The sequence below is a fragment of the Procambarus clarkii genome, chromosome 21, assembly GCF_040958095.1.
Source record: "Procambarus clarkii isolate CNS0578487 chromosome 21, FALCON_Pclarkii_2.0, whole genome shotgun sequence".
NCBI classification, from domain to species: domain Eukaryota; kingdom Metazoa; phylum Arthropoda; class Malacostraca; order Decapoda; family Cambaridae; genus Procambarus; species Procambarus clarkii.
In genome coordinates, this window is record NC_091170.1 from 15908352 (window position 1) to 15933466 (window position 25115).

Consider the following 25115-nt stretch of genomic DNA (forward strand, 5'->3'; position numbering starts at 1 on the left):
GTTGTCTCTTCAGAGGTTGCATGGCGATTCACTTTCCTTCTTATGATGTCTTCGACGAAACCATTGGAGAAGCCGTTGTTGACTAGGACCTGCCTTACCCTACAGAGTTCTTCGTCGACTTGCTTCCATTCTGAGCTGTGGCTGAGAGCACGGTCGACATATGCGTTAACAACACTCCTCTTGTACCTGTCTGGGCAGTCGCTGTTGGCACTTAGGCACATTCCTATGTTCGTTTCCTTAGTGTAGACTGCAGTGTTGAAACCTCCGCTCTTTTCCATGACTGTTACATCTAGAAAGGGCAGCTTCCCATCCTTTTCCATCTCGTAAGTGAAACGCAGCACGGAACTCTGCTCAAATGCCTCCTTCAGCTCCTGCAGATGTCTGACATCAGGTACCTGTGTAAAAATGTCGTCAACATACCTGCAGTATATGGCCGGTTTCAAGTTCATGTCGACTAAGACTTTTTGCTCGATGGTACCCATGTAGAAGTTTGCAAACAGGACACCTAGGGGAGAACCCATGGCGACCCCATCTACTTGCTTATACATGTGCCCATCCGGGCTCAAGAAGGGTGCCTCTTTAGTACAAGCTTGGAGTAGTTTCCTCAGAATATTTTCTGGTATGTCAAGAGGAGTACAGGCTGGATCACGATACACTCTGTAGGCTATCATCCCGATTGTCTCGTCCACAGGTACGTTGGTAAACAGCGATTCTACGTCCAACGAGGCTCTTATCCCTGTGGCCCGTGTGCCCCGCAGTAAGTCAACAAATTCCTTTGGAGACTTCAGGCTGAAGGCGCAGGGAACATAAGGAGTCAGCAGGCCGTTGAGTCGCTTCGCCAGTCTGTACGTGGGTGTGGGTATCTGGCTAATGATTGGCCGAAGTGGGTTCCCAGGCTTGTGTGTCTTGACATTTCCATACGCATATCCAGGTTTATTTTCCCCAATGATCTTTGGCAGGTGGAATCCGGATTTCTTGGCGTTCACAGTTTCGATCAGTTTGTTGACCTTTGCTTTTAATTCGGCTGTAGTGTCCTTCGTTACCCTTTGGAACTTAGTTTGGTCAGAGAGTATGATGTTCATTTTCGACAGATATTCGTCTTTTTTAAGAATGACATATATTGGCGACTTGTCACCTCTCCTGACAACTATCTCCTGTTTCTCACGAAGGCTTTTAGCTGCCGCTTTGAGCTCGGGGGACAGTATGGTGCTTCTGTAATTGCCTCGATTCTTTCCTCCTTCTGCAATAAGTTCTGCTTGTAAGGTATCTTTGGTAGTGACCTTCTTTTGTGTCTCGAGGTCGAATATGTCGTCCAACAGAATTTCCAACTCTACTTTCCGGGCCATCTCACTCTGTCTGGACATAACATGACAGTTTATGCCCAGATTTAGGAGAGTGACTTGGTCCTCAGTGAGGTTAATTCCTGCAAGGTTCAGGAAGCCATCTCTTGGTCGTGGAATTGCCATAGGTCCTCCATATAATGTTGTTAGTTTCTTGATAATCCTTGTTTCAGTGCTGAGGTGATGTTGGTCTGTGAGGATGTCGAGGTGTTGTTCAATGCGGGTACGGATACTTTTTACACAGGTACCTGATGTCAGACATCTACAGGAGCTGAAGGAGGCATTTGAGCAGAGTTCCGTGCTGCGTTTCACTTACGAGATGGAAAAGGATGGGAAGCTGCCCTTTCTAGATGTAACAGTCATGGAAAAGAGCGGAGGTTTCCACACTGTAGTCTACACTAAGGAAACGAACCTAGGAATGTGCCTAAGTGCCAACAGCGACTGCCCAGACATGTACAAGAGGAGTGTTGTTAACGCATATGTCGACCGTGCTCTCAGCCACAGCTCAGAATGGAAGTAAGTCGACGAAGAACTCTGTAGGGTAAGGCAGGTCCTAGTCAACAACGGCTTCTCCAATGGTTTCGTCGAAGACATCATAAGAAGGAAAGTGAAACGCCATGCAACCTCTGAAGAGACAACTAACACAACACCTATACCCCCTATTAGACTATTTTACAGGAACTTCTTTTCCACAGCTCATAAAACAGGGGAAAGGGTCCTGAAAGATATTGTTAATAGAAACGTTATCCCTACAGACAAAAATCAGAGGATACAACTGACGATTTACTATAAAACCAGAAAAACGGCCAGCCTACTCATGAGAAACTCTCCAGACACAAAACAGAACGCTTTAAAAGAGACTAACGTCGTCTATGCCTTCAAATGCCCTCTTGGGGACTGTAAGCTCCAAAAAACCCAGTATATAGGCAAGACAACAACATCTCTTTCTAGGCATTTAACGATGCATAAGCAACAGGGCTCCATTAAGGAACATATAATCTCTTCCCACAACCAAATCATCGCCAGAGAAATCCTAGTAAACAACACTGAAATCATCGATAGATACAGCGATAGCAGGCGGCTTGACGTTTGCGAGGCACTACACATCAAGAAGTCAACACCAGCAATCAACAGCCAATTATTGCACAACTATATTCTACCCACCTCAAGACTCCGCTCCAATATAGAAGCATCAAGAAATATGGACCAATAGGCTTTCTACAAACACTTCTATTCAATATCCATTGTTTCGTGTTCTGTCTTGTGTTGATGAAATTAATACCCTATTTTTACTCTTGTTCTGTCTTGTGTTGATGAAATTAATACCCTATTAATACCACATCTTGTTCTGTCTTGTGTTAATGCCACATCACCCCTTCCACCTCACTCAAATGTAGATATAAAATCAGAGATGCGTAAAGTTCTATTCAGTTGTGTATTTGTGAACTAAAGTCTTTGAAAATGTAATAAGTTTTACGAAACGCGCTCGTGTCGCGTCAGACTAGAAATAAAAATGAATTTTGGAGAATTGATTTTTTATTTACCTCCAACAGTGAAACGAAATGTACGAAAGATTGAGAAAATTCGTGTTAGAATTATTAATCTTACTTTTTCGGTCATATTTAATAATATAGGTCTACAGGAAAGACTGCTACCAAAATATACTAATATATATATATGTATATATATATATATATATATATATATATATATATATATATATATATATATATATATATATATATATATATATATATATTCTCTCACTAAATTATCATATTAAAGTCTCATGAAAGACATTATCAACACAGTAAATTCATCAATTACTCCGGGTGCCTGCACACACCAATAATAATAGATACCGTGAGTGCTCTATGTAGCCCCACTCTGCACACTTGTGCCGTACTGTGACATAGACCTAGGTGAGACTTGCTCAATACACGAAAGATACTCTGTCCACATATATAGCTGACTAATGGGGAATTGGGAGGGAAACTAGAATCACCTACTTCCACCTATCCTCCGGTGAGAGTTGAGTTGTAGCTCCTGGTCCAGGCTCTTGCCTCGTGTAGGGAATGCCCCCACACACACCCTGTCGTGTCCTCCAGGAACCCAATCAACGTCCCAAAATAAACGCGTCGTCTCTGTGTTCTGTCCTCCGCGGGTCCATGCTCCTCCTCCACGTCTTGTAGGGTTGGAGTCGGTCTCCCGGCCGTCAACTTCTCCTCCCAACTACGGCTACCAACCTACGTCTCGGCTGCAGTCGTACGGATTCCCAATTAGTATCTTCTTTCACTGCTTCCCAGTGGATTGGCCCAGCCACTACGTCGTCACTGTGAAGCTATCAGACGTCCCAGACGATACTACCTAGACTTCACCTGCACAGCACCCGACCCTGGAGCACTTGATGCTCAATATTCCGTCAATTCCCTCTTCAGTCCACACATGGAATGAATGAAGACCTCTCGGCGTGCTTGCAGACTACGGGTGACCCGTAAGATCCACGGGAGTGGCGTATTACTGTCAGATTGACAGGATCAACCTTCACACATCCGTCCACCTTGACGTGTCGTGACAGACTGATTCCCTCACGGAGGATTGGCCCAGCCACTACGTCATCACTGTGAAGCTATCAGCCGTCGCATACGTTGCTGCCTAGACTCCACTCTTGCACAACACCTGTCCATGGAGCACTGGATGCTCAATATTCTGTCAATTCCTTCTCTGGTCCAACACATGAACGAAGGAAGACCCCACAGGTGCTGGCAGACCACGGGTGATGTGTAAATCCTCCGGAGACGGGGTAAACTGTCCAACTGACAGGACCCCCCAGCGCACGTCCGGCCTCCTTGACGTGCTGTCTTAGACTGGTCATGCCACTGCGGCGCGATGACCAGACCCCCCTTCCTTCGTGACATCATACTTGCCAAGAGAGGTTTTCATTGGCTCCCTGTGCCACGTCGCTGTCGGTGACCAATCTGGCGCCACTGCCGTCACACAGTTTTGGCGGCAAAACGGAGGGGCCAGCGCCATATTGGCTTCCTAAAGGGCCTATACCACAGGCCAAAATACTCTTCTTTTACAAATTTCTCGCCACCTCGAGAACATTACACTCTCGCACATATATCAAACTGATGCCTGCGACGTAGAGAACGCTCGGGTAAAGTGGACATGACTCTTACTGCAGGCGTGGGAGAAATATAAGGGGGGGAACACCGTCACACTATCCCCTCCGCTCCCCTTCCTCCTCTGTGGTAGGGTTGAGCACCAAGCCCCCTGTGGTGACCTCCTCATCACCTGGAGCAGCTACCTCTCTCATTGTGACAACTGCACTCTTCCGCCTCTCACTGGTGGTTCTCGGCACCCGACTTTCCCACAGACTCCGTCTCACGACCCCTTCCATTGCTAATACGTTCAACACCTTGTTTGGTCCTGCTACTTGGACTAAATATTTTGATCTCACCCATATGGATTCTACTCTCCCTGACGATTTCTTCGTCCATAAACACCTTATTGATTCGGTGGATGCCTCTTGTTACTTTTAACCCCACCTGATTTGATACACGTGTCAGGACGCAGCTACCCACTTAACCACATTGTCCAGCATTGGAGAGACACCTGTTAGGATCTCCAAAAATACCCGGTTAAATGCCAGTATTTGCACTGTTATCATCCCGCACCATGTTATGAATGGTGTTCGTGACGTGAAAGATTGCCACGAGGATATTAAACATACTCTTAAAGCCCAAGACCATTCTATCCTCCAGGTTGATACGTTCACCCGACCCCATCGTGGTCATCGTCGTCAGCCGCTTCGAGTTGTGAAAATCATTTTTGATAGCAAGACCCTTCCGCCTTCTGTAATTATTGTTGGTACCAGATGTTACGTTCAAGAGTACATTCCCTCTCCTAGGCTTTGCAGTAAGTGCTGGAAATTTTTGCATGGGTGCCCTTAAATGCACAAGTGTGATGTCTCTATGCCCCCATGTGTGGGGACTCGGATCACTCTAAAGCTGACTGCTCTTTTCCTCAGGCTTGCTGCTTCAGTTGTGGTGACGCCCACCCTACCTTCTCGTGCAAGTGTATACACTACAAATTTGAGGAAGCCATCCTTAATTTGAAGCACCACGATTGTTTGTCTTTTCCTGAGGCAAGTCGCCAAGTCCGCTGTAACTCTTCTTACGCTAATATATCTTATGCTCGTGTTCTACGTTCCACCATCCCCTCGTGCCCTTCCCTCCATTCTTAGTCTCACAACTGTTTTCAGGCCTTTGACCCAGACACACTCACCTCCACCTCCCCAGGTTCCTTACATTCTGAACCACGGGATGCTCCTCCTGGTTCTCCATCTGGTAGTTCCCATCTTTCCTTCCCAGTCTGCCGTGTATCCTGTGTCTTCTTTCCCTTTTTCCCCCGATCCTTCTTCCCAGCCCTCTCCTCTGTCCCTTGACTCTCCACGCAGCCTGTCTGTCAAGGCTGTTGTCCATCATCCTCCCAGCACTCTTCTCGTTAGTTGCTGCCGTTCTCATCCTCCTGTTGAGACTATGGAGGCTGTCGCTCAGTACGTTGTTGCTGACACACATGTCACTTTAAGTCAGAAACGTAAGCAGGGCTCATCTCCTTCCTCCACCCCAGCAGGTAAGAAGGCGTCGCATACTTCCCCACCCTCTGATTCCGACTTTAACACTACATCCCCTCCCATTTTCGGTGATTAAGCCCTCTGTCCCGACTACGGTGTTTCCTTTAGCCCCCGATGGTTTCTCAGTTGCTGCCTGTGCTGTGGTGCCCTTCCCTGTTTTGGCCCCCATCCCCCCTGATTCTCTTGACTGCTCCTCTCTGTTACCTCCTTCCGCTCCAGACCCTGTCCGACCTCCCACTCCCTCGCCTTCATCGTCTTTGCTAACTTTACCTTTGCCCCCTAACCCTGATTTCACTGATCCTGGTCCTGATATTCTTTAATATACTGTGTTGTTTGCCTTTGTCTCTTCATTGTTCTCTGTTGCTGTTCTTCCTCCTTTGGATAATGTGTATTCGTTATTGGAATATTCTTTGATTTTATGCCAACTTCCATGAACTCCAACTTTTGATAACACAGATCTCACCACTGTCTCTTGGAGCTGATGCTTGGCGCTCGTACTGGTCGCTTTGTGGTTATTCCTTTCTCTTCTCCCCCTCCAGCGCTGGGGACCATAATTCTACTGTTCTCTTCATTCATACTGATATTCCCATCGTTCTCCTACTTTTTCCGTCGCCTCTCCAATGTTCTGCGGCCCGTATCTTTGTGAGTAATGACATATAGTCTGTTCAGTGTCCCACTTTCTTTTCCTGATCTTAAGCACCTGTTAGACTCCTTGCCAGAAACTGTTAGATGATTTTCAACTGTCGGCATACCCTCTGGGGTGATGCTCTGACGAACACCCGGGACCGCCTTCTCGAACCATTTGCCCCCTCTTCTTCCCTGTCACTTCTGAATTTTGGTGAACCCACTCATTTGGACTCTAGGACTCGCACCCTTTCCAGTCTTGATCTTTCTCTTTGCTCGTCTTATCTTTACTTAGATTTCACGTGTGGGTTTTTGATGACCTCCATAACAGTGACCATTTCCCCATCCTTGTCTCCTTTTCATCTTTTCACCCTCCCCCTCCTTTCCTAGGTGGCAGTTTGCCAAGGTTGATTGGAATCTTCACACTTCACGCTACTCTTTCTGGCCTCTCTGTCTTGCCTCTCCCTCGAACCCTCCTCCTATTTCATGAAACCATATTCGATGCTGCCCTCCGCTCTATTTCTCGCTCTACCTCCCGAGGCACGGGGAAGTGCATTCCCTGGTGGAATGCGGACTGTGTTCGGGCTGTTCGCTGTAAGCGTGCAGCCTAGAAGAAACACCGACGCTGGCAGATGGCTACTTCTTTTATTTTCTTCCAGAAAGTGAGTGTGGTGGCCCATAGGACCAACCATACAACTAAACGTGAGTTGGAAATCTTATGTTTCCACCATTACGTCCAATACTCCTTTGCCGCAAATCTAGAAAAAAATATGCAGGATAGCGGGTAGGTTTGTTTCCAGATGTCTCACTGGTCCTTCACCTCCATTGTACTCTTGTGGCGGATCTAGTAACGGTTGCGACCGAACTGGGTTCCCACTTTTCTACTGTTGGCTCTGGTTCTTGTCTTCCTCAATCTTTCCTTCTTCATAAGTCCGTTCTTGAATCTCTTCCCTTAGATTTCCACACTCATCTCTTACTTTCTTATAACGATCCCGTCACTCCCTCCGAACTTCAATCTGCTCCGGCCCTCTTTGGCTCTACGGCAGTGAGCCCGATGACATTCATTTTGAGATGCTTCGCCATCCCCCTCCATGCACGTTCCAGTACCAACTGAATCTGTATAATTGTATCTTGGAGTCGTCGTCAGTCCCTTCAGACTGGCACGATGCGGTTGTTCTCCCCTTATTCAGAAACCAGGATCTTTAGGGACATCCCTTTAGGACTTCTGCTCAATTGCTCTTACGAGTTGCGTCTGCAAACTCTTTAAATGCATGGTCAATGTCTGCCTGATGTGGTTCTTAGAACATACTCACCACCTCTCCCCTTCTCAATTTGGTTCTCGCAAGTCCCACAGCGCGACTGATGTCTTGCTGAACTTGGAGGTCTATATTCGTACTACTATTACTGTGAAGACCTCCATTGTTGCTGTCCTTTTTGACCTTGAAAAGACGTATGACACCACCTGGAGATACCATATTCTGTCTTCAACTTCGTGCTTTTTGGCCTTCGTGGTAAGCTCCCTCTCTTACTTCTAAGCTTCCTCTCTTGTCGTTTCTTTAGAGTGAGCCTTGGTACCGCTCTCTGCCTCTTTTTGGCAATATGAAGGTGTACCCCAAGATAGTGTTCTGAGCACTACTCTTTTCCTGGTTGCTCTGAATGGTCTTCTTTCTGGCATCTTCTCTGCTCTCTATGTCGACGATCTTACCCTCTGCTGTCAAGCTGATGATTCACCTTACTTTCAACAGCGGCTTTAACTTGCGATTGATGTTGTATCGCCTTGGGCCACTGATCATGGCTTCAAGTTTTCTTCAACTACAACTTGTGTTATGAATTTTACTCCAAAACAGGTCGTTCTCCATCCCCCTCTGTCACAATATGGCCATTCTTTTAGTACAGAGATTCTACCAAGCTTTTGGGGCTCATCGTTGATCTCGTTTGACTTGGTTGCCCCATATCTCCTACCTCCGAGTTGAATGCCTTAAGGCCCTTAATTTACTTAAGGTCTTGTCTCATACTTCATGGGAGATGATAGGCGCATGCTCCTCTTTGTATTCCTTTCTCGTTTTGTCCAAACTTGATTATGGTTGACCTGCTTATACTCGTCTGCTTCTCCCTTTACCTTTCGCCGTCTTGATGCTCTGCACCATACTGGGTTACGCCTCAGCACTGGTTTCTCTCATTCCACTCCTACCCTTAGCCTGTATGTTAAAACTGGCGTCCTGTCTCTACAGGATTGCTATGATTGCTACTGACTTCGCTACATTGAACTGTCCTTACAACACCCTCACCCTCGCTTATGTCGTGCCTTGACCTTTACCCCTCCTGTGGTGCCTGTTCTCCTTCACCATCTACCTCTTTCTGTACGGTTGTCTCAGTTACAAGATGCTCTTTCGATTCGTGTTACTAATATTTCTCCTTGTGTCATTCCGTCTTTGCCCCCCATAAAGGGTACCCCTTCTTAAATTTTGTAAAATCCTGATCCACGTGACTAAAGCTTTTACCCCTCCTACTGTTCTGAAACGCCTTTTCCTTGAACCCTTTTTTTCCACTCCCGCTCCATTTCAGTCTTCACCGATGGGACTAAGTCTGCAGACGGTGTAGGCTACTCTGTTGTTTTTCCTGGAAACACCTCTATGTGGTGCCTGCCTCCAGAGACTAGCATCTTCACGGCAAAACTTTATGCTATTCGCTATGTTTTTCGTCTACTGCTTCCTTGCTGTCATTCCTTCTTTGTGGTTGAAGTCACTCTCGCAGTGCCCTCAGGGCTCCGGAGTCCTTTAATCCAGGCCATCCGGTGGTAGTTGAGATTCAACATTCGCTGTTTCTTATCTCCAGTAGATTTAAGGCAGTGGAGTTTTGCTAAGTTCCCAGCCACATTGGTGTCTCCTTAAATAAACGTGCGGATGCTGCCGCTAAGGAAGCCATCTGCACTTACCCGATCTCCTGAAAGGTATTCCTTATTCCGACTTTTACCTAGTTATTCATTCCACCATCCTTGCCCGTTGGCAAGGTTGTTGGTCTTCTGTTACTGGTAACAAACTGCGTACTCTTAAGAGTTGTGTGTCTTCATGGCCGTCCTCCTACCATAGTAACCGGCGGTGGGAAGCGGCTCTAGCGAGGTTGCGTATTGGCCATACACGCTTAATTCATGGAGACTAAATGGAGCGCCGCCTTGCTCCTAATTGTCCAAACTGCATTTTCCCTCTTACAGTCGTGCATATCCTTGTTGAATGTTCTGACTTCCAGGACAAACGTATGTCTTGCTTCCCGAACATCCCTCGCGGTCACTTGTCCCTTGATAGAATTCTTGGTGAATCAGATACATGTGATGCCGTTCACCTTATGCGTTTCTGTTCTCGTATTGGCATCATTAGTGATATTTAGCGCCCTATGATTGTCTCGCATATATGATGGTGCTAATTAGCCTCCCCGGCTTGATGCCTTCTTTTGATAATTATATTACTGTGGGGAGGGGTCTTACTGTGGGGAGGGGGGCTTTGTTTGTTCTGCGGGTGAGAGAAGGGCTTTTGGCCTTGGTGTTAAATAAAGGCAGCGAAAAAGGGCTTTGAGGCCTAGATAGTACCGGGGCTTGGGGCTGGATGTTACTGGCTGGGAAGGGGGCTTGAGGCTGGATGTTACTGGCTGGGAAGAGGGCTTGGGGCTGGATGTTACGGGCTGAGAAGGGGGGCTTGAGGCTGGATGTTACGGGCTGGGAAGGAGGCTTGGGGCTGGATGTTACGGGCTGGGAAGGGGGCTTGGGGCTGGATGATACAGGCTGGGAAGGGGGTTTGGGGCTGGACAATACAGGGTTCGCACCATGTCAGTGATCTTCACATTAAGAGTCAAGTTTCACACAAAGGAGAGCAAATATTTCCTTGACTGTCTCTCGCTATTAAGATATGAATATTTGAAGACTGGCATGAAAAGATTTCAAGCTGGACGACTTACTGCTTCTAGCGAGCTTCGTGTGCGGGTAATATTGTCCAAGCTGGGCGACTTACTGCCTGTAGCGAGCTTCGTGTGCGGGTAATATTGTCCAAGCTGGACGACTTACTGCCTCTAGCAAGCTTCGTGTGCGGGTAATATTGTCCAAGCTGGGCGACTTACTGCCTCTAGCGAGCTTCGTGTGCGGGTAATATTGTCCAAGCTGGACGACTTACTGCCTCTAGCGACCTTCGTGTGCGGGTAATATTGTCCAAGCTGGACGACTTACTGCCTCTAGCGAGCTTCGTGTGCGGGTAATATCGAGTAATTACTTTTTATAAGGAGGACCATCCATACGACACACGTTAGGTCTGACCCAGAGCCACACCTCTCACACCCCAGCACCACACCTCTCACACCCCAGCACCACACCTCTCACACCCCAGCACCACACCTCTCACACCCCAGCATCACACCTCTCACACCCCAGCACCACACCTCTCACACCCCAGCACCACACCTCTCACACCCCAGCACCACACCTCTCACACCCCAGCACCACACCTCTCACACCCCAGCACCACACCTCTCACACCCCAGCACCACACCTCTCACACCCCAGCACCACATATCTCACACCCCAGCACCACACCTCTCACACCCCAGCACCACACCTCTCACACCCCAGCACCACACCTCTCACACCCCAGCACCACACCTCTCACACCCCACCACCACACCTCTCACACCCCAGCACCACACCTCTCACACCCCACCACCACACCCCGCACCATACCTCTCACACCCCACCACCACACCTCTCACACCCCACCACCACACTTCTCACACCCCACCTCTCACACCCCAGCACCACACCTCTCACACCCCACCACTACACCTCTCACACCCCAGCACCACACCTCTCACACCCCACCACCACACCTCTCACACCCCAGCACCATACCTCTCACACCCCGCACCATACCTCTCACACCCCAGCACCACACCTCTCACACCCCAGCACCACACCTCTCACACCCCAGCACCACACCTCTCACACCCCAGCACCACACCTCTCACACCCCAGCACCACACCTCTCACACCCCAGCACCATACCTCTCACACCCCAGCACCACACCTCTCACACCCCAGCACCACACCTTTCACACCCCAGCGCCACACCTCTCACACCCCAGCACCACACCTCTCACACCCCAGCACCACACCTCTCACACCCCAGCACCACACCTCTCACACCCCAGCACCACACCTCTCACACTTCAGCACCACACCTCTCACACCCCAGCACCACACCTCTCACACCCCAGCACCACACCTCTCACACCCCAGCACCACACCTCTCACACCCCTGCACCACACCTCTCACACCCCACCATCACACCTCTCACACCCCAGCACCACACCTCTCACACCCCAGCACCACACCTCTCACACTTCAGCACCACACCTCTCACACCCCACCATCACACCTCTCACACCCCAGCACCACACCTCTCACACCCCAGCACCATACCTCTCACACCCCAGCACCACACCTCTCACACCCCAGCACCACACCTCTCACACCCCAGCACCACACCTCTCACACCCCAGCACCACACCTCTCACACCCCAGCACCACACCTCTCACACCCCAGCACCATACCTCTCACACCCCAGCACCACACCTCTCACACCCCAGCACCACACCTTTCACACCCCAGCGCCACACCTCTCACACAACAGCACCACACCTCTCACACCCCAGCACCACACCTCTCACACCCCAGCACCACACCTCTCACACCCCAGCACCACACCTCTCACACTTCAGCACCACACCTCTCACACCCCAGCACCACACCTCTCACACCCCAGCACCACACCTCTCACACCCCTGCACCACACCTCTCACACCCCACCATCACACCTCTCACACCCCAGCACCACACCTCTCACACCCAGCACCACACCTCTCACACTTCAGCACCACACCTCTCACACCCCACCATCACACCTCTCACACCCCAGCACCACACCTCTCACACCCCAGCACCATACCTCTCACACCCCAGCACCACACCTCTCACACCCCAGCACCACACCTCTCACACCCCAGCACCACACCTCTCACACCCCAGCACCACACCTCTCACACCCCAGCACCACACCTCTCACACCCCAGCACCACACCTCTCACACCCCAGCACCACACCTCTCACACCCCAGCACCACACCTCTCACACCCCAGCACCACACCTCTCACACCCCAGCACCACACCTCTCACACCCCAGCACCACACCTCTCACACCCCAGCACCATACCTCTCACACACACCAGCACCACACCTCACACACCCCAGCACCACACCTCTCACACCCCAGCACCACACCTCTCACACCCCAGCACCACCCCTCTTACACCTCTCACACCCCAGCACCACATATCTCACACCCCAGCACCACATATCTCACACCCCAGCACCACACCTCTCACACCCCAGCCCCAAACCTCTCACACCCCAGCACCGCACCCCTGCACCACACCCCAGTGCATTACCTCTCACACCCTAGCACCACACCTCTCACACCCCAGCACCATACCTCTCACACCCCAGCACCAAACCTCTCACACCCCAGCACCACACCTCTCACACCCCAGCACCACACCTCTCACACCCCAGCACCACACCTCTCACACCCCAGCACCACACCTCTCACACCCCAGCACCACACCTCTCACACCCCAGCACCACACCTCTCACACCCTAGCACCACACCTCACACACCCCAGCACCACACCTCTCACACCCCAGCACCACACCTCTCACACCCCAGCACCACACCTCTCACACCCCAGCACCACACCTCTCACACCCCAGCACCACACCTCTCACACCCCAGCACCACACCTCTCACACCCCAGCACCACACCTCACACACCCCAGCACCACACCTCTCACACCCCAGCACCACATATCTCACAACCCAGCACCACACCTCTCACACCCCAGCAGTATACATCTCACACCACAGCCCCACACCTCTCACACCCCAGCCCCAAACCTCTCACACCCCAGCACCGCACCCCTGCACCACACCTCAGTGCATTACCTCTCTCATCCCAGCACCACACCTCTCACACCCCAGCACCACCCCTCTTACACCTCTCACACCCCAGCACCACATATCTCACACCCCAGCACCACACCTCTCACACCCCAGCCCCAAACCTCTCACACCCCAGCACCACTCTTCTCACACCCCAGCACCACACTTTTCACACTCCATCACCACACCTCTCACACCTCATTACCACACCTCTCACACCCCAGCACCACACTTTTCACACCCCAGCACCACACCTCTCACACCGCAGCACCACACCTCATTACCACACCTCTCACACCCCAGCACCACACCCAGCACCACACTTCTCACACCCCTGCACCACACCCGGCACCACACCTCTCACACCCCAGCACCACACCTCTCACACCTCATTACCACACCTCTCACACCCCAGCACCACACTTCTCACACCCCTGCACCACAACCGGCACCACACTTCTCACACCCCAGCACCACACCTCTCACACTCCAGCACCACACCTCTCACACCCCGCACCATACCTCTCACACCCCAGCACCACACCTCTCACACCCCATCACCATACCTCTCACACCCCAGCACCACACCTCTCACACCCCAGCACCACACCTCTCACACCCCAGCACCACACCTCTCACACCCCAGCACCACACCTCTCACACCCCAGCACCACACCTCTCACACCCCAGCACCACACCTCTCACACCCCATCACCATACCTCTCACACCCCAGCACCACACCTCTCACACCCCGGCACCATACCTCTCACACCCCGGCACCACACCTCTCACACCCCGGCACCACACCTCTCACACCCCGCACCACACCTCTCACACCCGGCACCATACCCCTCACACCCCGGCACCACACCACTCACACCCCAGCACCACACCTCTCATACCCCAGCACCACACCTTTCACACCCCAGCACCGCACCTCTCACACCCCAACACCGCACCCCTGCACCACACCTCTCACACCCCAGCACCACACCTCTCACACCCCAGCACCACACCCCACTATCACACCTCTCACACCCCAGCACCACACCTCTCACACCCCAGCACCACACCTCTCACACCCCAGCTCCACACCCCACCATTACACCTCTCACACCCCAGCACCACACCCCTACCATCACACCTCTCACACCCCAGCACCACACCCCTACCATCACACCTCTCACACCCCAGCACCACACCCCTACCATCACACCTCTCACACCCCAGCACCACACCCCTACCATCACACCTCTCACACCCCAGCACCTCACCTCTCACACCACAGCAACACACCTCTCACACCCCAACACCACACCTCTCACACCCCAACACCACACCTCTCACACCCCAGCACCACACCTCTCACACCCCAGCACCACACCTCTCACACCCCAGCACCACACCTCTCACACCCCAGCACCACACCTCTCACACCCCAGCACCACACTCCAGCACCACACCTCTCACACACCACAGCACCACTCCTCTCACACCCCAGCACCATACCTCTCACACACCCCAGCACCACACCTCTCACACCCCAGCACCACACCTCTCACACCCCAGCACAACACTCCAGCACCACACCTCTCACACACCACAGCACCACACCTCTCACACCCCAGCACGATACCTCTCACACACCCCAGCACCACACCTCTTACACCCCAGCACCACACCTCTCACACCCCAGCACCACACCTCTCACACCCCAGCACCACACCTCTCACACCCCAGCACCACACTCCAGCACCACACCTCTCACACACCACAGCACCACACCTCTCACACCCCAGCACCATACCTCTCACACACCCCAGCACCACACCTCTCACACCCCAGCACCACACCTCACACACCCCAGCACCACACCTCTCACACCCCAGCACCACATATCTCACAACCCAGCACCACACCTCTCACACCCCAGCACTATACATCTCACACCACAGCCCCACACCTCTCACACCCCAGCCCCAAACCTCTCACACCCCAGCACCGCACCCCTGCACCACACCTCAGTGCATTACCTCTCTCATCCCAGCACCACACCTCTCACACCCCAGCACCACCCCTCTTACACCTCTCACACCCCAGCACCACATATCTCACACCCCAGCACCACACCTCTCACACCCCAGCCCCAAACCTCTCACACCCCAGCACCACTCTTCTCACACCCCAGCACCACACTTTTCACACTCCATCACCACACCTCTCACACCTCATTACCACACCTCTCACACCCCAGCACCACACTTTTCACACCCCAGCACCACACCTCTCACACCGCAGCACCACACCTCATTACCACACCTCTCACACCCCAGCACCACACCCAGCACCACACTTCTCACACCCCTGCACCACACCCGGGACCACACCTCTCACACCCCAGCACCACACCTCTCACACCTCATTACCACACCTCTCACACCCCAGCACCACACTTCTCACACCCCTGCACCACAACCGGCACCACACTTCTCACACCCCAGCACCACACCTCTCACACTCCAGCACCACACCTCTCACACCCCGCACCATACCTCTCACACCCCAGCACCACACCTCTCACACCCCATCACCATACCTCTCACACCCCAGCACCACACCTCTCACACCCCAGCACCACACCTCTCACACCCCAGCACCACACCTCTCACACCCCAGCACCACACCTCTCACACCCCATCACCATACCTCTCACACCCCAGCACCACACCTCTCACACCCCATCACCATACCTCTCACACCCCAGCACCACACCTCTCACACCCCGGCACCATACCTCTCACACCCCGGCACCACACCTCTCACACCCCGGCACCACACCTCTCACACCCCGCACCACACCTCTCACACCCGGCACCATACCCCTCACACCCCGGCACCACACCACTCACACCCCAGCACCACACCTCTCATACCCCAGCACCACACCTTTCACACCCCAGCACCGCACCTCTCACACCCCAACACCGCACCCCTGCACCACACCTCTCACACCCCAGCACCACACCTCTCACACCCCAGCACCACACCCCACTATCACACCTCTCACACCCCAGCACCACACCTCTCACACCCCAGCACCACACCTCTCACACCCCAGCTCCACACCCCACCATTACACCTCTCACACCCCAGCACCACACCCCTACCATCACACCTCTCACACCCCAGCACCACACCCCTACCATCACACCTCTCACACCCCAGCACCACACCCCTACCATCACACCTCTCACACCCCAGCACCACACCCCTACCATCACACCTCTCACACCCCAGCACCTCACCTCTCACACCACAGCAACACACCTCTCACACCCCAACACCACACCTCTCACACCCCAACACCACACCTCTCACACCCCAGCACCACACCTCTCACACCCCAGCACCACACCTCTCACACCCCAGCACCACACCTCTCACACCCCAGCACCACACCTCTCACACCCCAGCACCACACTCCAGCACCACACCTCTCACACACCACAGCACCACTCCTCTCACACCCCAGCACCATACCTCTCACACACCCCAGCACCACACCTCTCACACCCCAGCACCACACCTCTCACACCCCAGCACCACACCTCTCACACCCCAGCACAACACTCCAGCACCACACCTCTCACACACCACAGCACCACACCTCTCACACCCCAGCACGATACCTCTCACACACCCCAGCACCACACCTCTTACACCCCAGCACCACACCTCTCACACCCCAGCACCACACCTCTCACACCCCAGCACCACACCTCTCACACCCCAGCACCACACTCCAGCACCACACCTCTCACACACCACAGCACCACACCTCTCACACCCCAGCACCATACCTCTCACACACCCCAGCACCACACCTCTCACACCCCAGCACCACACCTCACACACCCCAGCACCACACCTCTCACACCCCAGCACCACATATCTCACAACCCAGCACCACACCTCTCACACCCCAGCACTATACATCTCACACCACAGCCCCACACCTCTCACACCCCAGCCCCAAACCTCTCACACCCCAGCACCGCACCCCTGCACCACACCTCAGTGCATTACCTCTCTCATCCCAGCACCACACCTCTCACACCCCAGCACCACCCCTCTTACACCTCTCACACCCCAGCACCACATATCTCACACCCCAGCACCACACCTCTCACACCCCAGCCCCAAACCTCTCACACCCCAGCACCACTCTTCTCACACCCCAGCACCACACTTTTCACACTCCATCACCACACCTCTCACACCTCATTACCACACCTCTCACACCCCAGCACCACACTTTTCACACCCCAGCACCACACCTCTCACACCGCAGCACCACACCTCATTACCACACCTCTCACACCCCAGCACCACACCCAGCACCACACTTCTCACACCCCTGCACCACACCCGGCACCACACCTCTCACACCCCAGCACCACACCTCTCACACCCCAGCACCACACCTCTCACACCCCAGCACAACACTCCAGCACCACACCTCTCACACACCACAGCACCACACCTCTCACACCCCAGCACGATACCTCTCACACACCCCAGCACCACACCTCTTACACCCCAGCACCACACCTCTCACACCCCAGCACCACACCTCTCACACCCCAGCACCACACCTCTCACACCCCAGCACCACACTCCAGCACCACACCTCTCACACACCACAGCACCACACCTCTCACACCCCAGCACCATACCTCTCACACACCCCAGCACCACACCTCTCACACCCCAGCACCACACCTCACACACCCCAGCACCACACCTCTCACACCCCAGCACCACATATCTCACAACCCAGCACCACACCTCTCACACCCCAGCACTATACATCTCACACCACAGCCCCACACCTCTCACACCCCAGCCCCAAACCTCTCACACCCCAGCACCGCACCCCTGCACCACACCTCAGTGCATTACCTCTCTCATCCCAGCACCACACCTCTCACACCCCAGCACCACCCCTCTTACACCTCTCACACCCCAGCACCACATATCTCACACCCCAGCACCACACCTCTCACACCCCAGCCCCAAACCTCTCACACCCCAGCACCACTCTTCTCACACCCCAGCACCACACTTTTCACACTCCATCACCACACCTCTCACACCTCATTACCACACCTCTCACACCCCAGCACCACACTTTTCACACCCCAGCACCACACCTCTCACACCGCAGCACCACACCTCATTACCACACCTCTCACACCCCAGCACCACACCCAGCACCACACTTCTCACACCCCTGCACCACACCCGGCACCACACCTCTCACACCCCAGCACCACACCTCTCACACCTCATTACCACACCTCTCACACCCCAGCACCACACTTCTCACACCCCTGCACCACAACCGGCACCACACTTCTCACACCCCAGCACCACACCTCTCACACTCCAGCACCACACCTCTCACACCCCGCACCATACCTCTCACACCCCAGCACCACACCTCTCACACCCCATCACCATACCTCTCACACCCCAGCACCACACCTCTCACACCCCAGCACCACACCTCTCACACCCCAGCACCACACCTCTCACACCCCAGCACCACACCTCTCACACCCCATCACCATACCTCTCACACCCCAGCACCACACCTCTCACACCCCATCACCATACCTCTCACACCCCAGCACCACACCTCTCACACCCCGGCACCATACCTCTCACACCCCGGCACCACACCTCTCACACCCCGGCACCACACCTCTCACACCCCGCACCACACCTCTCACACCCGGCACCATACCCCTCACACCCCGGCACCACACCACTCACACCCCAGCACCACACCTCTCATACCCCAGCACCACACCTTTCACACCCCAGCACCGCACCTCTCACACCCCAACACCGCACCCCTGCACCACACCTCTCACACCCCAGCACCACACCTCTCACACCCCAGCACCACACCCCACTATCACACCTCTCACACCCCAGCACCACACCTCTCACACCCCAGCACCACACCTCTCACACCCCAGCTCCACACCCCACCATTACACCTCTCACACCCCAGCACCACACCCCTACCATCACACCTCTCACACCCCAGCACCACACCCCTACCATCACACCTCTCACACCCCAGCACCACACCCCTACCATCACACCTCTCACACCCCAGCACCACACCCCTACCATCACACCTCTCACACCCCAGCACCTCACCTCTCACACCACAGCAACACACCTCTCACACCCCAACACCACACCTCTCACACCCCAACACCACACCTCTCACACCCCAGCACCACACCTCTCACACCCCAGCACCACACCTCTCACACCCCAGCACCACACCTCTCACACCCCAGCACCACACCTCTCACACCCCAGCACCACACTCCAGCACCACACCTCTCACACACCACAGCACCACTCCTCTCACACCCCAGCACCATACCTCTCACACACCCCAGCACCACACCTCTCACACCCCAGCACCACACCTCTCACACCCCAGCACCACACCTCTCACACCCCAGCACAACACTCCAGCACCACACCTCTCACACACCACAGCACCACACCTCTCACACCCCAGCACGATACCTCTCACACACCCCAGCACCACACCTCTCACACCCCAGCACCACACCTCTCACACCCCAGCACCACACCTCTCACACCCCAGCACCACACCTCTCACACCCCAGCACCACACTCCAGCACCACACCTCTCACACACCACAGCACCACACCTCTCACACCCCAGCACCATACCTCTCACACACCCCAGCACCACACCTCTCACACCCCAGCACCACACCTCTCACACCCTAGCACCACACCTCTCACACCCTAGCACCACACCTCTCACACCCCAGCACCACACCTCTCACACCCCAGCACCACACTCCAGCACCACACCTCTCACACCCCAGCACCACACCTCTCACACCCCAGCACCACACTCCAGCACCACACCTCTCACAAACCCCAGCACCACACCTCTCTCACACCCCAGCACCACACCTCTCACACCCCAGCACCACACCTCTCACACCCCAGCACCACACCTCTCACATCCCAGTACCACACCTCTCACACCCCAGCACCACACCTCTCACTCCCCAGCACCACACCTCTCACTCCTCAGCACCACACCTCTCACACACCCCAGCACCACACCTCTCACACACCCCAGCACCACACCTCTCTCACACCCCAGTACCACACCTCTCACACCCCAGCACCACACCTCTCACACCCCAGCACCACACCTCTCACTCCCCAGCACCACACCTCTCACACACCCCAGCACCACACCTCTCTCACACCAAAGTACCACACCTCTCACACCCCAGCACCACACCTCTCACACCCCAGCACCACACCTCTCACTCCCCAGCACCACACCTCTCACACACCCCAGCACCACACCTCTCTCACACCCCAGCACCACACCTCTCTCACACCCCAGCACCACACCTCTCACTCCCCCAGCATTACACCTCTTACACCCCAGCATCACACCTCTTACACCCCAGCACCACACCTCTCACATCCCAGTACCACACCTCTCACACCCCAGCTCCACACCCCAGCCCCACACCTCTCACTCCCCAGCACCACACCCCCGCACCACACCTCTCACATCCCAGCACCACACTCCAGCACCACACCTCCCACACCCCAGCACCACACTCCAGCACCACACCTCCCACACCCCAGTGACACACCTCACACACCCAAGCGGCACACCCGAGCGCCACACCTTAGCGCCACCCCTCATCGCCACACTGCAACGCCAAACCCCTGCGCCACACTCCACCGCCACACTTCAGCGCCACACCCCTGCGCCTTATCCCAATGCTACACCCCTGCGCCACACCCCAGTACCACACCCAGGCGCCACACAACAGCGCCACACCCTTTCGCCACACCCATGCGCCACACCCCAGCGCCACACCACTCAACTCGAGCAGGTATATAAACTCAAATCCATTTTTACACGCGGCTGTAAATCACAAGGAACAAACATAGTTAACGAGGCGGTGGTTGTGAAGACTTAATCACCAGGGGACGCATGGCGTGTGGCAGATGTTATTATGTCCCTCTCTCCCTCACTCCTGCCACGCCCTCCCTCACTCCTGCCACGCCCTCCCTCACTCCTGCCACGCCCTCCCTCACTCCTGCCACGCCCTCCCTCACTCCTGCCACGCCCTCCCTCACTCCTGCCACGCCCTCCCTCACTCCTGCCACGCCCTCCCTCGCTCCTGCCACGCCCTCCCTCACTCCTGCCACGCCCTCCCTCACTCCTGCCACGCCCTCCCTCACTCCTGCCACGCCCTCCCTCACTCCTGCCACGCCCTCCCTCACTCCCGAAACGCCCTCCCTCACTCCCGAAACGCCCTCCCTCACTCCTTCCACGCCCTCCCTCACTCCTTCCACGCTCTCCCTCACTCCTATCTCGCCCTCACTCCTGCCGCTACCTCCCTCACTCCTGCCACGCCCTCCCTCACTCCTATCTCGCCCTCCCTCACTCCTGCCACGCCCTCCCTCACTCATGCCACGCCCTCCCTCACTCCGGCCACGCCCTCCCTCATTCCAGCCACGCCCACCCTCACTCAATCCCTCCCTCACTCCTGCCACGCCCTCCCTCACTCCTGCCACGCCCGCCCTCACTCCTGCCACGCCCTCCCTCACTCCTGCCACGCCCTCCCTCACTCCTGCCACGCTCTCCCTCACTCCTGCCACGCCCTCCCTCAATCCGGACACGCTCTCCCTCAATCCGGCCACGCCCTCCCTCACTCCTGCAACGCCCTCCCTCACTCCTGCTACTCGCTCCCTCACTCCTGCTACTCCCTCCCTTACTCCTGCCACTCCCTCCCTCTCTGCTGCTTCGACTTCCCTCACTCCTGCAACGCCCTCCCTCACTCCTGCCACGCTCTCCCTCACTCCTATCTCGCCCTCTCATACTCCTGCCACGACCTCCCTCAATCCGGCCACGCCCTCCCTCAATCCGGCCACGCCCTCCCTCACTCCTGCCACGCCCTCCCTCACTCCTGCCACGCCCTCCCTCACTCCTGCCACGCCCTCCCTCACTCCTGCCACGCCCTCCCTCACTCTTGTCACGCCCTCCCTCACTCCTGTCACGCCCTCCCTCACTCCTGCCTCGCCCTCCCCAACTCCTGCCACGACCTCCCTCACTCCTGCTACGCCCACCCTCACTCCTATCTCCCACTCCCTCCCTCCTGCTACGACCTCCCTCACTTCTGCCACGCCCTCCCTCACTCCGGTTTCGACCTACTTCAATCCTGCCACTCCCTCCATCACTCCTGCCACTCCCTCCATCACTCGTGCCACTCCTTCCATCACTCCTGCCACTCCCTCCATCACTCCTGCCACTCCCTCCTTCATTCCTGCCACTCCCTCCCTCACTCCTGCCACTCCTTCAATCATTCCTGCCACTCCCTCCATCACTCCTGCCACTCCTTCCATCATTCCTGCCACTCCCTCCATCACTCCTGCCACTCCCTCCATCACTCCTGCCACTCCCTCCATCACTCCTGCCACTCCCTCCATCACTCCTGCCACTCCCTCCATCACTCCTGCCACGCCCTCCCTCTCTCCTGCCACGCCCTCCCTCACTCCTGCCACGCCCTCCCTCCCTGCTGCCACGCTCTCCCTCACTCCTGCCACGCACTCCCTCACTACTGCCACGCCCTCCTTCACTTCTGCCATTCCCTCCATCACTCCTGCCATTCCCTCCATCACTCCTGCTACTCCCTCCTTCAGTCCTGCCACGCCCTCCATCACTAGTGCCACGCCCTCCCTCCCTGCTGCCACGCTCTCCCTCACTCCTGCCACGCACTCCCTCACTACTGCCACGCCCTCCTTCACTCCTGCCATTCCCTCCATCACTCCTGCTACTCCCTCCCTCACTCCTGCCACGCTCTCCCTCACTCCTGCCACGCTCTCCCTCACTCCTGCCACGCCCTCCCTAACTCCTGCCACGCTCTCCCTCACTCCTATCTCGCCCTCTCATACTCCTGCCACGACCTCCCTCAATCCGGCCACGCCCTCCCTCACTCCTGCCACGCTCTCACTCACTCCTGGCACGACCTCCCTCACTCCTGCTACGCCCTCCCTCACTCCTGCCACGCCCTCCCTCACTCCTGCCACGACCTCCCTCACTCCTGCCACGACCTCCCTCACTCCTACTACGCCCTCCCTCAGTCCTATCTCCCACTCCCTCCCTCCTGCTACGACCTCCCTCACTCCTGCCACGCCTTCCCTCACTCCCGCCACGCCCTCCCTCACTCCTTCCACGCCCTCCCTCACTCCTTCCACGCTCTCCCTCACTCTTATCTCGCCCTCTCTCACTCCTGCCGCTACCTCCCTCACTCCTGCCACGCCCTCCCTCCCTCCTATCTCGCCCTCCCTCACTCCTGCCACGCCCTCCCTCACTCCTGCCACGCTCTCCCTCAATCCTGCCACGCCCTCCCTCACTCCTTCCACGCTCTCCCTCACACCTATCTCGCCCTCTCTCACTCCTGCCGCTACCTCCCTCAATCCGGCCACGCCCTCCCTCAATCCGGCCACGCCCTCCCTCACTACTGCCACCCCCTCCCTCACTCCTGCCACTCTCTCCCTCACTCCTGCCGTGCCCTCCCTCTCTCCTGCCACGCCTTCCCTCACTCCTGCCACGCCTTCCCTCACTCCTGCCACGCCTTCCCTCACTCCTGCCACGCCTTCCCTCACTCCTACCACGCTCTCCCTCACTCCAGCCAGGCCCTCTCTCACTCCGGCCACGCCCTCCCTCACACATGCCACGCCCTCCCGCACTCCTACCACGCTCTCCCTCACTCATGCCACGACCTACCTCACTACTGTCACGCCCTCCCTCACTCCTGCCATGCCCTCCCTCACTCCTGTCACGACCTCCCTCACTCCTGCCACGCCCTCCCTCACTCCTGTCACGCCCTCCCTCACTCCTGCCACGCCCTCCCTCACTCCTGTCACGACCTCCCTCACTCCTGCCACGCCCTCCCTCACTCCTGTCACGCCCTCACTCACTCCTGGCACGCCCTCCCTCACTCCTGGCACTCCCTCCCTCACTCCTGCCACGCCCTCCCACACTTCTGTCACGACCTCCCTCACTCCTGCTACGCCCTCACTCCTGCCACGCCCTCTCTCACTCCTGCCACGCCCTCTCTCACTCCGGCCACGTCCTCCCTCACTCCTACCACGCTCTCCCTCACTCCTGCCACGCCCTCCCTCACTCCTGCCAAGCCCTCCCTCACTTCTGCCACGCCTTCCCTCACTCCTACCACGCCCTCTCTCACTCCGGTCACGCCCTCCCTCACTCCTGCAACGCCCTACTTCACTCATTCCACGCCCTCCCTCACTCCTGCCACGCCCTCCCTCACTCCTGCCACGCCCTCCCTCACTCCTGCCACTCCC

At 55.8% G+C, this 25115-nt stretch overlaps 1 protein-coding gene across 1 annotated transcript in view; it reads left to right on the plus strand.

Annotated features, from left to right (window-relative positions):
• Positions 1-10420: 10420 nt before the first annotated feature.
• LOC138367105 (ice-structuring glycoprotein-like) overlaps positions 10421-25115 on the plus strand; it is a 37778-nt gene continuing 23083 nt past the window's right edge. The window contains exons 1-2 of the mRNA XM_069328510.1: positions 10421-10629; positions 23448-24023. Coding sequence (XP_069184611.1) covers positions 10421-10629; positions 23448-24023 — 785 coding nt within the window. The remainder of the gene's footprint in view (positions 10630-23447; positions 24024-25115) is intronic.